The 17,596-nt window shown below is 39.5% G+C and overlaps 1 protein-coding gene across 11 annotated transcripts in view; it reads right to left on the bottom strand.

Annotated features, from left to right (window-relative positions):
- The window catches only part of Rabgap1l (RAB GTPase activating protein 1 like), a 632,406-nt gene that overhangs the window by 9,909 nt on the left and 604,901 nt on the right, over positions 1-17,596 (bottom strand). For all 11 annotated transcript variants that reach the window (XM_087906361.1, XM_087906363.1, XM_087906362.1 and 8 more), the window contains 3 exons: positions 7,181-7,285; positions 5,011-5,094; positions 1,873-1,944 (listed from right to left, as the gene is read on the bottom strand). In XM_087906361.1, coding sequence (XP_087762487.1) covers positions 1,873-1,944; positions 5,011-5,094; positions 7,181-7,285 — 261 coding nt within the window. The remainder of the gene's footprint in view (positions 1-1,872; positions 1,945-5,010; positions 5,095-7,180; positions 7,286-17,596) is intronic.

Genomic DNA, 17,596 nt, shown 5'->3' with positions numbered 1-17,596 from the left:
CACACACAGAGTGATGTAATAAAATTTGTATATGGGCATGATCATTGTGATTACGGCGTAGAGGATAAACTGGTGATGCCACAGTGTTACAGGACACTGGAGAAAAACTGCCACACCATACCGAATGAGATGCAGAAGCAGCACCGGCAGCTAATGACCAAGCATATGGATTAGAGTCTGACTCTAGGTTCAAATCTTACTTCTACTGATTCAATGAACCACCTGTTTGGGGCCTCCTGTTAACCACCAGAAGATAGTCATGTATGTTTCCTAGGATAGATGTAAGGCTAAAGGGAAGATGCACATAAAGTCTTAGAGCAGTGCCAATTGGTGTTCACAGCAGGTGCTAATACATGCTAGTCACTCTTCTGTGGCTGATACAAGCTCACCCTTCTCTTTTAGGATACCATCACTTTTCTTTAGCTAATCTTACCTTCTTGTTTTTCTGCATTCCTAGTTACTATTTATCCTAGTGACATCTTTCTCTTCTAAGGAATAACTAAAATGCTGATTCTACATCTTCATTCACATTGTTTTTTCCAGAATAGTCTTTTAAATCCTTCTCTCTAATTGAATCCTATAAGTCCTGTATGCTCAATGCCCTCTGGCATGTAGTTGTTAGATTTTGTCTTCTCTACAGCTCTGATTGTCAGTATGAGCTAATGCAGAACTGTCCCCTATTTCCTAAATGTTGTTTGTGTGTGCACTTGCCTAGTAGGATATATAAAATATATTGTCCCCCAAATTAATCTAAGTACTTTATATACACTGACTTATTTAACTTCTAAAATTATGACATAGGCAATGTTTTATTTGAGGAAAAACAAGATTAGATAAGTTAACTTTTCAACCCCATTAAATGCCAAATAGCCTAGGACACACTTATGAAACCTTAATATAGTCAAACAGAAAGACATCTGGTAAACTAACACTGTATTAGTACTGGTATTCTTAAGAATACATAAAATATATTAATATTATTAAGAATAACAATCCATTTGGTATGCTGTTATTTTTATTAGTTCTTTGAGAGTTTTGTACAAATTGTTTTGATCAAATTCAGTGTTCCCATTACTTTTATTCCTTTTTTAAAATAAATTTCTTTATTGATTCTTTGGGAATTTCACATCATGCACCCTAATTCTGTTGATCTCTCAGTACCTCCATATCCTCCCCTCACCTCTGCAGCACCTCCACAAAAGAAAATTTTAAAAAGCTCAAACCAAAACAAAGCAAGTAAGCGAACAAACAAAAACAAGACCAAGCACTTTTCCCAAGTACAGAAATGACATCAGGAGTTTTACCCACCAGGGGGCAGCATAAAAGAAATGGTATATAGTCTCTAGAACATTTTTGTGGGATTCCTGAGTGTGAGAACTAGTGGGTCTCTGATTCTTGTGCCTTCTTTTGGGCTCTTTTTCTTCTGCTTGTTTGGTCCAACTCCAATGTGACAGTTTTTGTTTTATCTTATTATATTTTACTATGTTATATTTTATTATTAAAAATTTTTGTTTGTTAAATCAATTGGTTAGTAGCAAGTGTTTTTCCAGCCAGTAGTATTTGTTGTCCCAGAGAATGTTAGGATGATTGTAATTCAGGCAACAGTCAGATTGTGAGATACTGAACATCTCAGGTTCCTACCATCCAAGAAAGACACAAGATTCTGTGCTCATCTATTCTCTCCTTTCCTGCTATCTGCCTTTGAAGTTCCATGCCATTTATAGAAATATAAACAACAGGAAAGACATCCCTGTGGCAGGGAAGAGGACAGAGACTCCCCATAGTATATAAGTGTATTAAACAAGAAGTGGAGAGGGGTCTCTGAGGATAGATTTAGAAGGAATTATAGCACAGAAGTAGCCCACATCTTACCTTTACTGCTTCTATCTCCTCCTTGCTGGCTGCTTGCTGTTTTTCCAGCCTGGTACTTAACTGAGAACATATCTAAAGGCAGAGAAGAGAGTTTCTTTACTAGAAAACAGAATGACTGGTGACATAACTGTTCATCAACTCACAAAGCAAGCTAACATGCCTGGTCCTAGGGGATATTTTGTAAATAAGCAGCACTGCAAACCTAGTCATTTGTGAAATGAGCAAAAGGACTGTGAGCTCCATGTGTGAAGTGTGGGGCCCAGGGCAACCTGGAGACACGAGGCCCAGGATGCACAGCTGCCATAGCAGGCAGCACCAGGTTCTAGGAAAAGCCATACGCTGACATCACCCCGGGAGATCCAGCATCTAAGGGGAAGGAAGTACCTGACATTTCAACCAAAAGCCATAAGCTGGTACCATTCAGACCAAAGGAAATTCTTAACATTCCAACCATTGTAGATAGGATCACCTGCCAGCACACATTCATTGCTTTTTACCAGGACACCCCTACCTTCGCTACTATAAAAATTCAATCCCAAGTGAGCCTGGGGCTCTCTAATCACTCCAATATATTGGATACAACAGAGTTCGCGTTTGCAAACTTGTGTAAGAATAAAGGCTTTTTGCTTTTTTACATGGGACTCAGTCTCCTTGTTGATTTTTGGGGGACTCTGTGGATCTCAGTATAACATGAAGCATAATCAGGAGAGATATATTATGGGATAGATGGGGTTATTGCTGTCACTAGTTTTCTATGGCTAGCAATAATGAATTCATAGACACCCTGTGGAATCAATAGCCTATAGAATCTCTATTGAGAATCTACTCTGCATAAAATATTATACTGGGAATTCAATGAAAAGAATTCTGAACCAGCAACAATTCCCAAAGGTTTCAGAATTCTCTCTCTCTCTTTTCTTTTTAAAGATATATTTATTATGTATACAATGTTCTGTCTGCATGTATGCCTGCAGGTCAGAAGAAGGCACCAAATCTCATTACAAATGGTGGTGAGCCACCATGTGGCTGCTGGAAATTGAACTTGGAACCTTTGGAAGAGCAATCAGTGCTCTTAACCTCTGAGCCATCTCTCCAGCCCCAGAATATCTCTTTTCAATCATAGCTTTCCTTAAGTATTACTTAGTTCCTTCATGACTAAACAGTGCTACACTACAATAATCAAACAGAAACAAAGGATGTGTAGGTCTATAACTACTTAGTACCTGACCAGCAGGAAGAACACATTTAATAAAAATCTATGTAATGGTTGGTTCTGAAATAAGGTGTTAGTAAGTACTAGGAACAAGAAGAAAAAAATGCTTTCCAGGGTGAAAATATTTAAAAGGTAGGATGTTCAAATCTATTGACTAAAATAATCTTTTCTTTTACAAAAAAATGAATGGATATAAATCTTAAAAATAATGAAACAAAATAGAAACATGAATAAAAAGCAAGGAAAATCAAATTTTAAAAATATATGACCTATCTAGATTTATTTTCTGTATATAAATGTTTTGCCTGAGTGTATGTGTGTGTACCCCATGTGTGCCCAGTGTCCACAGAAGTCACAAGAAAGTACTGGATCCCCTAGAATTGGAGCTATAGATGGTTGTGAGTCATCATGTGGGTGCTGGGAAATGAACCCAGGCCTTCTGTAAGAGCAACAAGTGTTCTTAACTATTGAGTCATCTCTCTAGAATCTCAAAAAAACTTCTAGTTAATATTTTTAAAAAAAATGAAGGGCTGGAAAGATGGTCAGTGAGTAAGAGGGACTGCTAAGCAAGCATGAGGCTCTAAATTTCAGGACCCATTTTAAAAGCCTCATATGGCTATGCATCTGGAATATAGTAGCATCTGGAATATAGAAGTATAACGTGACAATTAAAATTCATTTGCATGTGACGACAGGTTCCAGGGTTCACAGTCTTAATGCTGCCTGTGCTGATTTGCATCTAATGTCCCACAAAAATCTCAAAATTACCTTTGTCCTTTCTAGCAAAACAAACATTAACCAAACAAACCCTGTGTTTCCTCTGATTTAACTCTTATTCACTGTGGTGGTTTGAATAGGAATGGCTTCCACAGACTCAAATTTGAATGCCTGGCACCAAGGAGTGACATTATTAGGAGGTGTGGCCTTATTGGGCTACTACTGAGGCCTTTTGGAGGAAGTATGTCAGTGTGGGTGAGCTTTGAGATCTCAGATACTCAAGCTAAGCCCAGTGTGGCATGGCATTCTCTTCCTGTTGGCCAGTGTTCCAAATGTAGAACTCTCGGTTCCTTTTCCAGCACCATGTCTGCCTGCGTGCTACCATGCTTCCTGCCATGATAATGGACTAAACCTCTGAAACTGTAAGCATCATTTTGAACCATGAGAGCAGATGATAACATATTCCCCTAGATACTGCCATTTAATATAATTACTAAGTTTTGCAATGAGGCAAATATTACCAGTGTGACCTACTAGAAAAGAGTCCTGATGGGACTGTTTCCTATCCCATAGGAGCTATCCAACATTAATAACAAAGTAACAACAAAAACCCAACAGGTAGTATTGGCGTATTAAGTTTCTCAAGTTACCAACAAGCAAATCCAATCACTGCCTACTGCAGAGTAGGGAGTAAGTAAGACACTATTCTCAGTAAATCTAGAAATTGTCTCTGGAAATAACAAACAAACAAAAACCCTAAGTAAAAGTGATGCGGGAGAATTGTCTGTATCCTGTCAATCATATTTTAATAAAACGCTGATTGGCCAGGCAGGCAGTATAGGCGGGAAAGCCAGACAGGAAGTAGAGGTGGAGCAAAGAGACTGGGAGTATTCTGGGAAGCAGGAAGCTCCCTCTCCAGTTCTGCCCAGACCACCGGAGAGGCTGCCCCGCTGGAAAAGGTACTGAACCATGTGCTAACATAGATAAGGATAATGGGGTAACATAAGTTATAAGAGCTAATAAGTAGCCTGACCTAATGGGCCAATCAGCTTTATAACTTATAGAGATCTCCGTGTGATTTTCTTTGGGCTTGCCGGTTGTAGGGTACCAGGCGGGACAGAAACCCCAACAAGCCGGCCCTCATGTTACATAAAAGCAATTGCTTTTATAAAAAAAAAAAACAACTGAAAACCCACATGGCATATTACCTGCTTATATTCAGCAATGATTGCTGTAGTCTTCTTTATCTCGTATTCTGCCTTTTCTAGCTGCTTCCTGAAGACTTCTTTTAGCTAGGAGAGAGAGAGAGAGAGAGAGAGAGAGAGAGAGAGAGAGAAAGAGAGAGAGAGAGAGAAACATTAGGACCAACAAATTGGTTTTCTTTTTAAAGATTTTCTTTTTAATTTTGTGTATGTGGGTATGCATATGTGTGCTAGTGCCAGTGAATGTCAGAAAAGGATGCTGGGTTCCCTAGGCCTGGAGTAACAGCTGGTTGTGGGCTGCTCAACTTGGATGCTGAGAACTCTGGTTCTCTGCATGAGCAGCAAGTGATCTTAGCTACTGAGCCATATCTCTAATCCTTCAGTTAAAATGTTAATCAATTTCCACAAACATCTACATATAAATCTTCCTAATTTCCATAATTCAAAACCTACCAATTTATAGAGATGGAGAAGGCTTTCTTTTCTATAAAGTGGAAGACATACAAGTGGTCCTATGATAAAACTGCATCTGCTTTTCAGGTACTTGATAAATGTATTGCTAAGTTAAGTATCAGTTCAGAAGCTGTCTTTATTGTGAGTCTACAACAAACTGCCAGGTCAACACCATGATCTAAGCATGTTACTCTTTTTTTTTTTTTTTGGTTTTTCAAGACAGGGTTTCTCTGTAGCTTTGGTGCCTGTCCTGGAGCTAGCTCTTGTAGACCAGGCTGGCCTCGAACTCACAAAGATCTGCCCGCCTCTGCCTCCCGAGTGCTGGGATTAAAGGCGTGCGCCACCACCGCCCGGCCTAAGCATGTTACTCTTAATGCTATGCTATATTTTGGTCTTCCTGTCTATTGTCCCCACTGCCACTGACATTTCAGGGGTAAGAAAGAGGTTTGGAGTCAGGAAGGGGTGGAAGGATAAGAGCTCTTAAGAAGGAAGAAGGTTCAGGAAACCAAATAGAAGGAAAAAAATGACACAGCATGGGGGTATTTGTTTCAGTCAGTGTCATCCTAAATTATAAATATTGTACCAGCAGCCACAGTTATTATTATTATTATTTTTACCAGCAGCTATAGAATTCTAGGATAGAGGAAGGTTAAGTGATAAAGATACTCAGGTACCAGGATTCTGCCAAGCTGCTGGCCAAACAGGAATGTAAACAAAAAACAGTTCTAGTTAGTCTTCAATACATACACAGAATAAAAAAGATGAATTACTAGGGCTGGAGAGATGGCTCAGCAGAAAAGAGGACATAGAGCTCATGTAGAGAACGGAGTTCAGTTCCTAGCACTCTTGTCAGGAGGCTCACACCTGTCTGTAACTCTGGTTCCAGGGAATTGAATACCTTCTTTTGACCTCTGTGGGTACCCACACATATATGACATACAGAGTTACACACACAATATACATAAATGAAGATAAAACAAATCTTAACAAAACCCAAAAGGATGAATTTTTCCAATTCATAATTTGAGTTGTTTACATGAATTCATCTTTTTAACATATTTCAATGGAAAAAAAGCACAGAACTTTTTTATAGGCCTTAGAAGGTGCTGATGACATCTCTCTCCATATGTGTCTTCACTGACACTTTTTTCTGGCAGCTTGGATGAAGGCCTTTGAAAATCTTGAGAATAAATTCAGTTTATATTTAGTATTACTGAATTTTCCTCAGGAAGAAACTCATGATTTCAGAAGACTTCTCCCTCTGGAAGTTAGTCATGTTCTGGGCAGGAGATGTTGACTGTGAGTAATTCTACAATCTCATCTCCAGCACTGCACTGTGACTCAGGAAACTGAAGCTACTGATGGAGACCAAGGCCCCTGTCAGAGCCAGGCAGAAACCACTATAGGCTCCCAGTTCAGCAGCATTCACAACTCTTCAGTAGTGACAATGATCTTAGAAATATGACAGAAAATTTCCAGATTTATCAAAGCTCTCAGATCATAACTCAAAGTCACTAAATCTAGAAAAAACTCAACATTCCTGCTAGACATCTCAGTAAAGGCAAACTCCTAAAAGATGTTCAAAGGGAGAATTACTGTTTATCATTTCCCTTTATTTAGGAGGAAAAACAAAAATCAATTTTTATATTTATTTATTTTTACAATATTAAGCAACTTCCTGTAAATGTATCCACACACAGAAAAACCTGCCTGTGCATTTTACCTGGGCAGTCTCCTCCTCCTGCTTCCTCTTCTCTTCCTCAGTCTCCACCAACCTCTGCTTGGTCAAGAGGAGCTCCTTATTCAGCACATCTGCCTTGTCCTCTGCCTGCAAGTCAGAAGACAGCCGTAAAGAAGGGGATGTGCATGCTGTTCATTACTTCAGGCCATTCTCCTCTCTTCCAGCTTACCTTGCGGCTGTTTTTTTTTCTCCAGCCAATTTTATGTGGCCACTTGACTCTGATTATTCCTAATCTTTATAGAACAATAATGTATACCTAATAAGACTGAGGTTTGGAGAGCTCAATCGTGGGTTAAACACCTAATATAACAAGTATGACTTGAATTTGAACGACATTGAAGTTTGTGTTCTTTCTAAACAGTTCCTGTATATTTTGACAAATCCCAAGAGCACATACTCTGAAGTATGGGCCTGATGAAGAGGAAGAGCCTCACACAGAAGCTTCTAGTTGGAAGCACATGGGGAAGACGCAGAGAGGACACTCAGGACAAGCAGACAGACTGATCCATGCACATATTTTGGTAGAAAAATTTGAAGACTAGCTGGGGTAAACTGGCCCATAGAGTCATTCATATAGGTCTGTGAGCAAAGTAAGATGAAATTAAGATAGAGAACCTATGTGAGAGGCTATGAAAAGCTGCAGTTTGTACCAGAAATTCTGGCAGACAAGACTGCACTTCTAGAATACACAGGAGGAACTTAGAGAGTATTTTTTTTTGTTAACTTGGATACAGAACCAAAATTAACTACTATTCCCTGTATATATTTAATGTAGCTAGCCTTGTCTGTTTTTATACTCTGAGGTCCTAGCTGACTCTGTGGTTCCAGTCACACATGCACATCACAGTGAATAGAACCCAAGTCTGCCCCACTCGCTCCCATCTAGCAGCCTCTACAGTTTTATTCCTCCTACTACACTCCATGGCACTGTAACAAATAAGTGTGGGACTTACATTACTTCTTGCCCCTATGCTTTAAACACTAGAAAAAATTATATCTCTTTTGCTTTTCACTGTATCCCTGGCACCACAGCCACTCCGGTGACAGGAGCAAACTCTTCAGTGGTTAGTGAATGAACACATGGCTTCGTAAGGCACTGGAGAAGGAGACTGCTTACACAGGAGGTGGCAGTGTCACAGGATGAGTTTAGTGGAGAACACCCTGGCAGAAGAGAGGCAACTGTCTGAAGAAACTTTCCTTAGCTCACAGTAGCCACACATTATCCACATAACCATGTACATTGGCAAGGTGGCTTCTGTCTGTGTTTCGCCATCTTTTCCACACATCTAGACGCTAGGCCAGCACAGTCTGCTGCAAACTGGCAGAGAACCGCAACCCAGCTTCTCAGTTCTCACTGCTTTCCAGCCTTTGCTGCCCTATGTTCTAGTGGTCAGAACTGTCTTCAGAGCATTCAGGGCAACTGGGTGTTTAAGGTGAAAAAGCTCCTTAGGCATCTTAAAAACTCAGGCCAGGAGGGAGGGAGTGGGTGATGGGGCTCAGTAGACAGTGCACCTGTCAAGCATGCACAAGACCCTGAGTTCAAGCTCAATCAGCACAGAAATGGGACTAGGAGGTGCATGCCAGTAATCCCAATACTCAGCATGTGAAAGTAAGAGGATAAGAAGTTAAAGGTCATCCTTGACTACACAGTGAACCAGAGGCAAAGGTGACTACATGAGATACACATACCACCACCATCTCCTCCTCCACCCCCACCCCCTCTACCACCCACTACTGCCACTATTCCCCTTCCCCCTCACTCGCTTAAAGACTCTAAAATTTATTCTGAAGCATTAAATTTTAGGTGGGGAGGGCAGCACTGATTGGTTCAGTAGGTAAAGGCACTGGCCACCAATCCTGACAACCTGAGTTCTATTCTTGGAACCCACATGGCAAAAGGAGAGAATTCACTCACACCACAAGCAGTCCTCTGCCCTCCACATACATGCAGGGGCACATGTACATCCCCATATGCACCATAAATCAATGAATAAACATAAGACTATTTTAAACTTTAGTAGAAAAATCAGAAGAGAAGGTAGGCATATTAACATTACTGGTAGTTCCAAAAATGCAACTTGCAAAAACTGTAAGTCAAGTATTCATGAATTGTGAGACTCTCAGAGATTATAGGAGCTCAAAAGTAAATTTTTCGAACTGCTATTCAGATATCTCAGGTAACTCACCCAGAAGGAGATGCTCCTCAAAGCCCTGATGGATGGTCACAGCATGCTCTATCATAAGAAACCAACTATGTCAAAGTCCCTAAAAACTAACCAAATATGCCTCCCACTGGGTACAGCTCTACCTGAGAATATTTGAGTTCTGCCAAAAAAAAAAAAAGAGAGAGAGAGAGAAATGGCAACAACTCCTTTTTGAAAAGAGAACAATCCTAATATGCACAGTATAAACTCTGAAATAATGCTCTAAAAATCTGGTGTCTTCAAGAGTGATACCTTAGCCTTCTTAGTGATACCTGTGAACTTCAACAGCCAGAGCTATGCAGACTTTGTGGGAAGTTTTTTAAGTCTTGTAGCATATCCAGCCATTTTCTAGTTTTGGAAACTATAAGTAACAGAAGCCCTTCCACGCGAAATAATTAAAAAAACACCTAAATATTTATGCTGAAGACATCTTTTTATGTACATTCTTCTACTGAATTGTTATTGTTAGACAATGATCGGTGGCTTTATATAATTGATTAACAAAGTGTCCAATGTACACAGCGTGTGTGAGTCCTGTGTGTGTGCAGTTCCACAGTCTTCTAGGAAACTTTACTTCAAGAGTCTCCTTTATGTTGAATAGTAAAGTAGAAGTCATTCTCCTGCTCACCAAAATAGGACGAGATCTCGAATGACCTGACTTCACCTGTAAAAATAGGTTTCTGGTTTCCTTTATAGCCAACAATTCTATACCTTGTTCAAGCAGGAATTGTCTATAATACGTAAATACAATACTAAACAGAGTTACTAAAACTCTACCCGTAAACCCAAACCATAAAACCTTCATCATAATTTGATAATCTGAATAGAATATTATCAAGTCTTTAGTTATAATTCTTATTGATATTTGAAGTTCATGGCTTCTGTGACATAAATACAGGACGGAAATAGTGATTGCAATGCCTGCTTAATTACAAATTGACCAGTGACCTGATCAAAGGCTTGAGTAAACTGGGATGAGGATCTTGTACAAATCATTTTTGATCAAAATCACCAAGCCAAATGTTCAATTTAGAACAAAACAAAAGAATGTACCTCTCAAGACCTGAGCTTTTGGCCCATGGTCGAAGGAACTCAAATATATCCATGGGAAGGCACTAATTTTATCTCGTCTTTTTGGTTCCTTGAGAGTAGCGGAGGGTAGAAAGGCCCTGAAAGCACTGAAATGAAGGTGTTTCTTTGGTTGTTTCTGATCCATGAGAAATCCTTAACTAGAAAGGAGTCTAAGAGTCTAAGAGTGGGTTGTCAAGAAAAAAAACAGAGTCCTTTGTGCCAGAGAAAAGCTAAGGTATCTCTGCTGCCCAGGGCGTCCAGGACACCTGACCCAGCACTACAATGACAAGGACAAGGAATTACTTATTTTGAAAAAGTACCTAGTCAGTATTTACTTACTTTACATATGGTCTCACATATAACCCACTTTCATGTCTGTTAATATTTGCTATTTCGATTAAAAGACTGGATTCTGATAAGTGAAAGCAAAGGTTCTGGTCAAACAGGAAGAGCCAGTAAAGCCAGTCTTTTGCCCTTCCTTGAAGAGCAGCAGGCCAGAAGGCTGTATGACAGGAAAGACAGGAAAAGATCTCCTGCAGGAGGCAGAAACTGCAAAGTCAGAAGTTAGGAGATATGTATGAAATAGCAGGTTTTTATTCTTTCTTCTAGAAAATTAGCTACAAAACCAAGGTTCTAGGGTATCACTTTTTAAAAGAGAGAGCCATGGAGATAACAAAGCAGGAAGGGAAGAAATAAAGGTATGATGAGCGCACGTGTGTGCGCATTTGTGTGTGTGTGTGCATATGTGTGTGTGTTTATGTGTGTGTACACATGCGTATATATGAAGGCTAAAGGTTAATGTCTTGTGTCTTCCTCAGAGCTCACCAATTTGGTTGGGAGGGTTGTCCAACAAATTCTAGATTTGCCTGTTTTCTTTCCCCCCATGCTGGGTTACAGATGCTCACTATCACGCTTGGCTTTTACATGTGTACTGGGGTTTCGAACTCAGTTTCTCATGTTTGCAGAGCGAACATACCCACTGGGCCATCTCCCTGGCCCTTGAGTCCTTTCTAAAGGAACTGATTTAATACCCACAGGAAGTACAGCGGTGTCAGTAGTCAGTTCAATCATTTCAGAATAATCTACAAAAGGGATTCTTTTGCAGGCAAGATGACTTTTGAAGTAAAATTCCTTTGTTTATAAAGTTATACATTCTTATATGCAATGCATATTTTTCTAACATTATTACTTAAAAAATATTGCAAAAATGGATACCTTGCTTAGCCTAGATATAGTAGGGAGGGTCTTGGGCCTTCTCCAAAGCAATGTGCCTTACCCTCTCTGAGGAGTAGATGGTAGGTAGAGTGAAAGGATAGGTGGAGGGGAGGGGAGGAGGGAAAAAAGTGGGAACTGGGATTGGTATGTAAAATGAAAAAAGATAGTTGGTTTTCTTTTTAAAATAAAATAAGATAAACTATAAATTTTTTTTTCCAAAAACATGTTTTATAGAAGTACTATCACTATCTTCTACTACTGGTCATTGAATCATTTCTACATTTTATTTCTTATAAGTAACATTGTAGTGAATAAACTTTCATATTCATTCTTTAATTAAATCTCTATTTTTAAAGGATAACCTTACAAGTTGGAGTATATCAGCTTTCTCATTTCTAAAATGAGGGCTCTAAAATAATGCTTGCCTCAAAAGATGAATTAGCACCAAACAGAAATAACCATTCCACAAGATTAAAGGTGTGTGGGGGTTTTCCAGACACAAAGACAAAACTTGAAGTTCAATCCCTGTCAGTCCAATGAATGAGAAAATGTTAAAAAGAGCTGAGACCCAGCGTGAAATAATGAACAGCTAAAATCCCAACAAAGCTTGGCATGGTTGCCCACATTTTTAATCCCGGCTCTCAGGAAGCAGAGGCAAATAGATTTCTGTGTTTGAGGCCAACCTAGTTTATAGAGCAAGTTCCAGGACAGTGAAGGCTATACAGGGAAACCATGTCTGGAAAAATAATACGAATAAAATAAAAAAAAATGAAAAGATGTCTGCTCCCATGGGAAAAATAGTGAAATCACTTTGTACCAAAATTCATTAAAAAACAAATAAATAAAATAACTTAAAACACCAACAAAAAGACTGAGAATTGCTAGGCAGTGGTGGCACACACTTTTGTTCCTAGCAATTAGGAGGCAGAGGCATGTGGATCTCTGTAACTAGCCTGGTCTACAGAGTGAATTTCAGGACAGCCAGGGCTATACAGAGAAACTCTGTCTCAAAAAACAAACAACCCCCTAAAACAATACAAAACAAACCCAAAAAAGCAAGGAGGAGAGAAAAAGAGAGAACTAGGAAAGAGACACCCTCACAAAAAGCTGTGATAGAACCAGCAAAAAGACAGCTTTTTGAATGAGTAAAGCTTATAAATAATCTGAATTAAAGGCCTTAGAGTCAAATTGAAAATGTAAAACTGAGGCCCCCTCTTTAGGCAACCAGTGATATCTGGTATCTGATGGGGGATTCCCCTCTGTATGCTGTGATTACCATTGGTGAATAAAAGAAACTGCTTTGGACCTATAGCAGGGCTGAACTTGGCTAGGTGGGGAAAACTAAGCTGAATGCTGGGAGAAAGGAGGCAGAGTCAGAGTAAAGCCATGGAGACACCACCAGAGACAGACACACTGGAACTTGGCTGGTAGGCCACAACCTTGTGGTGATGCACAGATTAATAGAGATGGGTTAAATTAAGACATAAGAGTTAGCCAATAAGAAGCAAGAGCTAATGGGCCAAAAATGATTTAAATAATATACTTTCTGTGTGGTTATTTCAGGGCTGAGCAGCCGGGAAGCAATAAGTGGCCTCCCTACAACAAATTGGTGCATCAACGTGGTCAACTAAATCTACATAAAACCTAAGAAAGCTTAAAAAGGAATCCTAGACACAAAAGAACAGAGTTAAACATGATTTGGTGTAGCTACCAAGGTCTTTTTCCCTTCTCCTGGCGATTCACAGGGCCGTGTGACCTCCGGCTCCCTGGAGATTCTGCACTAGCACTGGCTTGAGGGGTTAGCTTAGGAAGAACCTGGCTCTCTTTGTTATGGTGATTCCACCTGTATTCAAGGTTCTAGCAGTGGGCCCATAGCCTGGCCTCCTCCAACTGATTCTGCCTGAGGCGCCGGGGCCTTTAATCTTCTTCTCCTGCTTCTGTTGGGAAGAGGCCTTGCCCTTCTGATCCCGCTTGCCCACTTCTATAAATACCTGACTTGAGTTTAATAAAGTTGCCATTTACTCTTGGTAAATGAGCAAAGGTCTCTTTTTTGTGTGTGTCTGTTTTAAACCCTCAGGACAGTCGTCCATTCTCGTGGGCCCGAGTTCGGGAAGGCGCGCGCCTGGATCGGGTGTGGGTATCCACTGGAAGGCGGGTTCTAACAATTTGGTAGCAACATTTTCTTGGGTGGGCTCTGTTTGGTAGAAGTAAGCAGAGATATGACTCCTTTAAGAGAGGTTTTCCTGATTCAGCGGTAGCAGAAAAAAAAAAGCCACACAGTTTTAAAATGGCAGCTTTCTGGGTTGTGCTGCCAGCACAAACTCTGGCTCTTTCAGGAGGCTGAGCATTTAAATGGGGTTTGTGAGAAGAGTGCTACAATTTGCTTAATGGTTCGGCATAGACCTGCTGCATGCTTGGAACTGGGGTGGTGTGCACAGCCCAGAGGCAGCAAACGAACCTCCCCCCACCATGTTGGACTGGGTGGGGCAAGCAGGAAGTGCCATATTTTCCCTAGCAATACTGCAGCTTAAGTTCTTAAGAAGAACTTAGCATTTTAAGAAGTCATTCTGGTCAGAAAAGGATTACAGACAGGCAATAAAGACAAATTCAGATAGAAAAGACCTCTAAAAGGGTCACAGTGTTGGATAAATGTACATAGGCTTGGGAGAGAGAAGAAAAATAATATAGACAATTATAAAAAGAAGTAAACCGTTTAAAAAAAGGTAAAGTCTTTAAAGAGACAGAGTACAGACAGCCATAGATTAAAAGGAGTAAAGAAAAATAAGCCATGTAAAAATGGTAAATTCACAGAATCTGGATTATGTATACTATTGTATTTTCTTTGAATTTTTTTGACTGTGAAGGAGTTAAGTACAGAGAGGTATTTCATTATATGGGCTGCTAAGCTAAACCAGTATGTATATTATAAAGGTATCTTGACTTCAGAATTTGGGTCTAAGGATATATTGCTTTGGAAAAGAGGTTCTTCTTTTGTTTCCAGAGAGGATGAAAACCTGTGAATTGCTTTCAGACTTATATGGTTTGATGAACCAAGATCCCCTGAAAGGTTGTTTTGAACACCCCTAAAAAGTTACTTTACCCAACAAAACGCAGGAAACAGTTTGGAGAGAACTACATCCATATTCCCATATATTGTTTATGAATGTTTATTTACATTTAAAGGGGGATATGCTATAGAGATTTGCTTTGGTATGGATCTTGGTCTATTGATACAAATTTAAGGTCAATCTTGTTATTTAAGCAGAAAAGGTGAGGTGATATGGGATTCCCTTCTGTATGCTGTGAATACCATTGGTGAATAAAGAAACTGCTTTGGACCTATTGCAGGGAAGAACTTAGCTAGGCAGGGAAAACTAAGTTGAATGCTAGGAGAAAGGAGGCAGAGTCAGAAAGAAGTCATGTAGCTCCACTGGAGACAAATGCTGGGAACTTTACCTGGTAAGACACAGTCACATGGTGATATACAGAATTACTAGAAATGGGTTAAATTAAGATATAAGTGTTAGCCAATAAGAAGCTAGAGCTAATGGGCCAAGCAGTGTTTTAAATAATATAGTTTCTGTGTGATTATTTCGGGGCTGAGCAGCTGGGAACCAACAAGTGGCCTCAAACAACAGGTATCCCTGAAGGTTTAGTTCTTCTTGTACTGAGGACTAGATTCATTTTCCAATTTGTTCTCTATTCTGTCTTAGTGAAAAAAACAGTGCCAGACATTTTAAGAATATACAAACGTCGGAGAGAGGTTTGTGGCTGGGCAAAAAAAAAAAAAAAAGAAGACATAAATGACGCCCAGGAAAGTGACTCTTATTGAGTAGAGACAGGAAGAAATCACTAGACACCTGTGTGGTAGGTATAGTTGATCTGTACAATTTTGTTAGAAGGGATTCACTAGACATCTATGTCATAGGTATAGCTGATCTGTACAGTTTTGTTATTACTAAACTGGAGTCTTTGTTCCAGAAGCAGTAGCCATGTTGTACAGATGTCTGGTCACCCTTGCTGCAGAGAGACTAGTGGGCAAAGTATGGTGGCTTTCACCCTTATACTGAGTGGTCAGACTAGGCCGAATCTCAGAGGTTTGAAATCAAATCCCTACCTTTGTATATATTAAAAAGTATTTACTTCATGGAATTATCAGGAAGATTAACAGAGACAATACTTATAAGTTACTATGCACAGTGCTTAGCAATTAATCATTAAAAAAATACCTATTTGCCTAAGCATTATGTATGCTTATACAAACTACCAAATAACTTTTTCTTTTTAGCTCATTTTACTATATCCCTACTAAGCACTAACCTCCCATTTTTCTTTCCACTTGGTTAGCCATATTGAGAAAGTTAATAGAGAATAAATCATTCAAAATGGTAGAATCAGGGGTGAGTACAGGCATCTGGAAGGTGAGTGTGGAACTGAGACTTTCCACGTAGCTTTGCTTTCCTGAGACCAGGTTGAATTGACTCTAACTGAATGGCAACCTTCCTCAGCTCTGGTTCTTAGCCACTTCCTTTTTGTATGACTTCTATCAACTTCCAAAAGGACTAGGATGGACAGAATTTGTTGTTAAAGACACTAAATGGACTCTTTTTCTACTTTCTATTACTATGTTCCAAGTAGCACAATCTGATTTTTTTTTTTTGCTTGTTTTTATTTTCAACATCAATTAAGGGGTTGGGAATGCAGTTCAATGGTAAAGTACCTACATAGCAAACCTGAGTCCTGTGGCTTAATCTCTAGCTTTGGCCAGAAAAAAAATATCAGATTTAATGCTGGTTCCCCAAGATTTGTCCTTCCCTATTATTATTATTTTCCTTAATATTTAGGTTTTATCTCCCATTTAAAAACTTTTGAGGGGGCTGGAGAGATGGCTCTGTAGCCAGTACACATACTGCCTTTGCTGAGGACCCAAGTTTGGTTCCCAGCACCCATATGCAGCTTACAAAGGTGTCTAATTACAATCCCAGAAGATCAAATTCCCTCTTTTGGCCTCCTCAAGTACCAGGCACACATTTTACAAAACATTTAAAAAATTAAAAAAAAAAATGAGCCAGAAATTAGCTGTTTAAGGTGAGGGATTAAAAAAAATTGTGGCAGAGATCACTTTGTCATCCTCTGGTTTTAAGAATACTCCATTATTAGTGAATTTGTATGTAAATCCTATAAATATCCAATCACCATACAAACAACAATGATTTACTCTTTCAGAATCAAAAGTCTCAATTTTTCTTACATTGGTCTACTATGAATATTTTCACTTTAGTAGGCAGAAAACAGAAATTTAAAACTGTACATGACAGGCTCTATCTTAGCAATTATCTCTGAAAATGCTTGCAAAAGAAACAGGAAGTCCAAAGACTGTCAGTGATATGAGGAACATTGGGAGCCATGCAATCAAAGCGTTTCCTGGCAACAGATACCAGGTTATGAACATACACTACTTGTCTTAGGTTTCTATTGTTGTGATAAAACACAGTAACCAAAAGCAACTTAGGGAAGAAAAAGTTTATTTCATCTTACACCTTCAGGTAACAGGCTATCACTGAGGAAAGTCAGGGCAGGACCTAGAAGTAGGAGCTGATGCAAAGGCCATAGAAAAGTGCTACTACATACTGGCTTGCTCAGCTTGCCTTTTTATACAATTCAGGACCACCTGCCCAAGGGTAGTATCACTCACAGTGAACTGGGCCCTCCTACACCCTCAAAAAAACAAGTTTTTTTTTTCTTTTTCTTTCTTTCTTTTCTTTTTTCTTTTTTTGGTAACTGACGTCCCCTCTTCCTAAACGACTCTCTGGCTTGCGTCAAGCTGACATAAAACTATCCAGCACACACTGAAGGGCTTTCTGAATTCTTACATCATTCCCATGAGGTAGATACATTTTATACCTAT

The sequence above is a fragment of the Myodes glareolus genome, chromosome 5, assembly GCF_982192425.1.
Source record: "Myodes glareolus chromosome 5, mMyoGla1.1, whole genome shotgun sequence".
Taxonomy (NCBI): Eukaryota; Metazoa; Chordata; class Mammalia; order Rodentia; family Cricetidae; genus Myodes; species Myodes glareolus.
The sequence above is the reverse complement of the archived record's forward strand: the minus strand, read 5'-3'. Positions and strand labels throughout refer to the sequence as shown.